Source organism: Bidens hawaiensis, unplaced genomic scaffold (genome assembly GCF_021521415.1).
Source record: "Bidens hawaiensis isolate Kalapana, Puna unplaced genomic scaffold, B.hawaiensis_p1.1 tig00044297_1, whole genome shotgun sequence".
Classification (NCBI taxonomy): domain Eukaryota; kingdom Viridiplantae; phylum Streptophyta; class Magnoliopsida; order Asterales; family Asteraceae; genus Bidens; species Bidens hawaiensis.
In genome coordinates, this window is record NW_027497878.1 from 80,796 (window position 1) to 87,285 (window position 6,490).

Here is a 6,490-nt window from a genome sequence, read left to right on the forward strand (position 1 = left end):
CAATCTGCTTTTCTCGTTCAGCAATCAGTTTAGTCTTTTCTTCTAAAACCTCATAACTTAGATCAATTACTTCAATTTTTTCAGCAAGTTTTGTTTTTAAGCTTTTAACATCTTTTTCACACGCTTTTATTTTAACTTTGTAACTGTTTTCTCTTGCTTTCATAAAGTGATGATCTTCTTTAAGAGTTTTAAATTCAGCATCTAAACGAACATACTGATCAGTTATGGTAGCAAGTTGCTCAGACAAATTCTCACATTTTGTACAAATAGGTTTAGAACTTACCTCGGAGAGTTGATCCTTGTTATCTGCCATGAAAGCTTTTTCCTTACCAGTAGCTTTCTCATCTCCGGTAATCTTCTCACATTCTTCATTCTCAACCTTAGCCATATTTGCCTGCTCACTAGTTTCATTCGAATGCAGGTTCCAGTTGTATTCACCTGCTTCTCTGGACATCATGGCATTGACTTCTTTACTACTCCCAGTGTGCTGTGCAGACCGGCCTAGACCACGTTCAACTCGCTCGTTTCTGCACTCTTTGGCAAAGTGCCCGTTTTGTTGACAGTTATAGCACCTCACCTTAGACTTGTCGAACCCTGGCCTGCCACCAACAAACTTTCTCCCCGTCTTTCTCATAAACTTCTTCACTCTCCTCACTATCATGGCCATCTGCCATTGTAGATCCATTTCCTCCAGATCATCAGCATCGATCTGGTCATAGTCTTCATCCAGCATCGCTGGATCAACAACCTTTCCTTGAATATAGTTTTCATATGAAGCAATAAACTAAGCATAGAGGCCAAACTGCTCTTCAGCAGATTTGACGCTCATTGGCATCTTAGAGTAATTATTGCTTGAGGAACTTGAAGATCCACTACTCTTGCTTGCTGTCTGTTGAGTACCACTTGATCCACCCGCAACAAAGCAAACATCCCCATTTGAGTTTACTGACACATGCCCCTCCTGTGAAGACTTGGCACCCGACTCACTCTTCGTGTAGTAGGCGGCAGAATCAGTCTTTGAACTTGAATTGGAGTTTACTTTAGCACCGTACATGCCTGGATCTTGAACCTGATCCATAGATGTTTCTTTTCTTACCATATTAAGCTCAAAAGTTCTGAGCTTGTTGACAGTGGTTTCAAGATCATAAGTAGGGAAGTCCTTGTCTTCCCTCATCAGTACAGTATACATCTCCCATTTTGGTGGGAGGGCATCGAGAAGCTTTTCCACAATCTCTTCTTCTCGGTAGGAAATGGAGTAGTTACTCAATTCAGTCATTAGATGATAATATCGAGTGATAATATCATCAAGAGATTCGTTCTTCAAGTACTTAAAGACTGAAAATTGAGTTTTGAGCAACTTTATCTTTGAAGCCCGAATACCTATATTCCCTTCAAATCTGTTCTCAAGAGCTTCCCAAAGCTCTCTAGCTGATGTATACTTTCTGAACGTATGGAGGATCTCCTGTGGAAGAGCCATTGTGATTGCAGCATGAGCCTTGCTTTCGGCTTCATACATCTTTTTCTCCTCCTCTTCCATTTTACTGTATTTCTTGATTTGGTCTCGACCCTCATACTCCATGACTGGTGGAATATATCCATCTTGGATGCATACCCACATTTTCGCATCCTGGTACTTAACGTATTGTATGAATCGATCCTTCCACGCGACAAAATCGGTTCCCTTCAGCAACCTTGGGGCCTTTGTAGCTGACCCCGCTTCAACTTCCATCTTTACAAGCTCCGAAATGTTGATCGACGACATCCTTCTTGAAGACTAAGAAACCCGAAAAATTCTGAGTAGGCGAAGTTAAAAAAAATTTCCTCTGAACAGTACTGTAGGCGAAGTTAAGGATAACTTCGCTTAAGTAATAACTTCGCTGGATCTTTCTTAAATTCGCGTGACTGGGCGAAGTTGAGATTAATTCGCTTAGGGTAAGCGAACTTAGAAAGTAGGCGAACTTGAAAAAAGTTGCTGAGCTAGGCGAACTTGATGAGAACTTCGCTGAGTTAGGCGAAGTTGAGGAGGTAGGCGAAGTTATAAATAACTTCGCTTCTCCTTATATCTTCGCTGAAACCCTACGTATCCTGACGGCAACTTCGCCTGATGAACAGCAACTTCGCCTGACGAACTCAAACTTTCTGCAGATCTGAAAATCGGATTTTAACGAGGTTTTTGACAGTTTAAAGGCTTGAACACACTGGTAGGAGGCTAGAATGAGCAAAAACACTAAAAACTCGTCCCGCGAAAAGTCGAAACGGGACGAATTCTACACCCGCGTGAATATCCCGAACCACACAATCGAGCAAATGCTCTGATACCAATTGTAGGTTCCCTGGACGGATCACACGAGATATCCCGATATACACAGGTGCGGAATCCCTGTGTAGATCGTTACGGACGTAGAACACAAACACACAAACACACAAACACACGAATACGATATGAACAAACTCACGTTATATTAATAACTCAACACGTGATTCTTACAGACTCTCGACCTCACGTCACTTGACTCACTGGTTTACACGAACTCGAACCACTACAAAACCATAATCCGTAACCTATATAAATACACGACAACTTCGCCTCAGTCGAAGTTGTCCATAACTTCGCTTGTTCAACAAGTTCGCCTAGGCGAACTTGTCAACAACTTCGCTTGGTTAACAAGTTCGCCTAAGCGAACTTGTCAATAACTTCGCTTTAAACAAACAAATACATAAACAATATTACAGACTCGATTACAGACATTAGACATATGAACTACTGACATTTATGCACCAACACGTTTTCAAGCATATTTTTCAGGTAATGGTTAAGGACTAAGTGCTTACTTGATATTTTGGAATGCACGGAGATTATGTGGATTTGCCATGAGCATTTTGTTTATTAGAAATTATCTCCGCATGTTAGACTATGAAACAATTTTGTTATTGTTTAATGACAATATGACTTAGATTATGAATGCATTAAGTGTTTTGTGTGTGAATAATGTGTTCATGGATCCGACAATCGAGCGCCCTGCGATTCCGCCTTGGCGGGGTGTTACAAACATGAACAAATATATAAAAATAAAACCAATTTAAATTTAGTTTAGGTAAGAAAATATCTCTTTGAAGACAACATTAGTTGTCTTATTAGTCTGTTCTTCATTTTTGTCTAGAATAAGAATCTTCAAACCTTCTTTGCTCGTAACTCTTGATAGCGCAACATATAGCTGTCCATGAGAGAAGACATCATTCCTTAGATATAAACCAACCCTGCTTAATAATTGTCCTTGACTTTTGTTAACATTCATAGCAAAGCAAACTGATAAAGGATATTGCTGTCTTGTGAATTTGAATGCCATGTTCTTGTCGGAAAGTGTTAAAGCGATTCTAGGAATAGATATTGTTTCATCGGCATTAATTTTGTAAAGAATTTTGACTTCAATTAACCATGCACCCAATGAAACAACCTGAAGCCTTGTGCCATTACATAACCCTTTCTGTTGATCAATATTTTTCAGAAGCATAACTGGCACTCCCACTTTTAGTATAAGCTGATAATTTGGTAGTCTTGGTATTTTTAATCCATTTAATAGTTTAGTAGAGTATAGAGTTGGATCTACATTACCATCTATATAATCATACTTTGATAAAGAATTTGAGCTTAAGTATTCAACAGGTTCTCCTGGAAAGCTCTCAATTAGACGATCATTTAGTTCACTGACGATCTCATTTGTTGGTGCAAAGAACACCCTCTTTTGGAAGTAATCAGTATCTTTAATGTTATTCAAAATGTTTGGATAGACAAACTGAATTAGGCTTGAAATAAAATCATCACATTGTTTATAAGCAAATCACCTGGAATCTCTATCTTTGCTTTTCCATCTTTAGGTCCACCGACTTTGCCTTCCCCGATATCTAGTAACTATTGTGCAATTTTTTTTCCTCGATATCAACAGATTGTTGACCAATTGTTAATCTTAGGTTTGTTGTTAATTTAAGAACACGACATTGATACCAAAAGTGTGAAGAAGATAGAGATGCTTTTACTATTTGTTGACTGCTTCCTTTCTATACGGCTGGAAGGATTTTTCTAAAATCGCCTCCAAAGACCACGGTTTTTCCTCCAAATAATGAATTAGATTGTAACACATCTTTACAGGATCTCTCTAGATCTTGAGAAGCATGTTTGTGTGTCATTAGATCTTCATCCCAGATTATTATTTTTGTTTTTTGTAATAGCTCGGCTACATCAGAACCACGTTCTATTATGCAAGAAGAATCTTCATTTAGGTTAATGGGAATATGAAATCTTGAGTGAGCGGTTCTTCCACCTGATAGCATAAAAGACGCAATCCCACTGGATGCAACATTCAAAACAATATTACCTTGCGATCGTATTGCTGAAGTTAATTTCTTCCATAAATATGTTTTCCTTGTTCCACCATAGATGTAAACAAAAAACACCCCTCGTGGACCATCATGAACAACTTTTGTTATTATGTCAAAGATTTATTTTTGTTCAGAGGTAATTATGCCAAAAAGGCTTCTAGAATTCATTTCTTTCAATTTGTTGATGTACGACTACTCATCCAGAATTAGTCTGTTACAAGAAATAGACGCATATTCTTGATAAGGAAAAAGCATCGTCTCGTATCTACTTAAAACTATTATTGTTTTGTTGTAGAATTTTCTGGATTTCAATCAAAGTAAGATTCTTTATTTTATCTTCAGTCAGATTTAAATCTGTAAAATATTTAACTAATTATAATCTTTTATATTGTATTAAATGTATATACTAAACAATACCACTAATGAAAGACAAACATGGAGATTTTAAAAGTTTTTGTTGATTATAGACTATGTCATTCGAGAGGAGCTTCCATATACTGTTCCATACATGTTCAAGTCTTGAGAGACTATTAGTAGTCAACAATGTAGCAAACAATGATCTTAGGTACTCTCTTGAACCAACAACACTTGCCTCTTCAGTTCCTTCGATATATATTCAGTGTCATCATCAAGCAAACCAAGTGCATAACATGCTTCTCTAAAAGTATTGTATATCTGACCATTAATAGTATGAATTTCTTGAAAACTTCTTGGACATTTAACTCTGTTTATAAGCACTCTTAAGAAATACGTTTCTCCAAGAGCAGTAGAAACTGCATGTATTATACCGATACAAAAACCTGATTTTCTCCGTTGCCAACCACGTAGACTTAGATGCCAGACGAATTTTGTAGAGAATTTTGTATATGTTACCTGTCGTGAATCTTCATTGTATTTGTTACATTTCATACATAATTCGAACACTGAAACTGCAACATTATAAGGTTTTCTATCAAATTTAAAATATCGTCTTCTGAACCATAAACGACCTGATGTTTACCTGGTAGATGGAATAATAGTCTCATAACCGCGGGTACCCTATAATGGACATCATATGCAAAAATACGCCATGAAGCCACACATGCTGATAGATATCGACTTTCATAAAACCGTTTGATCTCGCCAATGTTTTCTTCGTCTTTATTTTGACCATTCGCACAATTAGCAAAATACATAGTAGCACGATCAGGTCCTTTGTTTATGTAATTGAAAAGATATTTGATAAATGATCCTTGATTACACCATTCAACATTTACGTGGCACTGATATCTTATTAAAATTGTTTTGTTGTAGGGTACAACACTTCTGTTATCAAGTTTAACATCCGACTTTTGAACAAAATTCCCACTGTTGCCTCTTCAATATAATGGGAAGCCATTTGTGTCTACAGAAGTTTCATCCTAGAAATTCTTTGGAAAACCTTTGAACGTATGTTATCTATAACACATGGCAAGGTTTGTTATAATATGCACAAGGGTCGTGCATCATGAACTCATACACAAGACTATATAGTTCTGGATCTTCTAGTTTATCAGGTATCTCGACACTGGCATTAGGATCAACTTGTTCTAAGTTTGGGAGTTTATCTTTTTATTTTTGTGAACAAAAAAATATGGGTGTGGGGTAATCCACGCACACTTCTGTTATCAAGTTTAACATCCGACTTTTGAACAAAATTCCCATTGTTGCCTCTTCAATATAATGGGAAGCCATTTGTGTTTACAGAAGTTTCATCCTAGAAATTCTTTGGAAAACCTTTGAACGTATGTTATCTATAACACATGGCAAGGTTTGTTATAATATGCACAAGGGTCGTGCATCATGAACTCATACACAAGACTATATAGTTCTGGATCTTTTAGTTTATCAGGTATCTCGACACTGGCATTAGGATCAACTTGTTCTAAGTTTGGGAGTTTATCTTTTTTTTTGTGAACAAACAAATATGGGTGTGGGGTAATCCACGCTTTTGAAACTCCACTATGTAAACTATTGCAAAAATTCAAATAATGGTGTAGAATACATTCTTAAAATTAGTATAGGTATAAAATTGTGTTTTGGTTATTAATAGATATTAAAAATATACCTGCTTGAATTCTTCCAAAAATATGAC

At 36.9% G+C, this 6,490-nt stretch overlaps 1 protein-coding gene across 1 annotated transcript; it reads right to left on the reverse strand.

Annotated features, from left to right (window-relative positions):
• Nucleotides 1–3,086: 3,086 nt before the first annotated feature.
• LOC143594905 (uncharacterized) lies at nt 3,087–5,552 on the reverse strand. The gene is made up of 4 exons (XM_077074093.1): nt 5,378–5,552; nt 5,251–5,306; nt 3,844–3,910; nt 3,087–3,760 (listed from the first exon to the last, which is right to left on the reverse strand). Exons 1-4 carry the CDS (start codon nt 5,550–5,552, stop codon nt 3,087–3,089), a joined length of 972 nt encoding a protein of 323 aa, XP_076930208.1.
• Nucleotides 5,553–6,490: the final 938 nt, after the last annotated feature.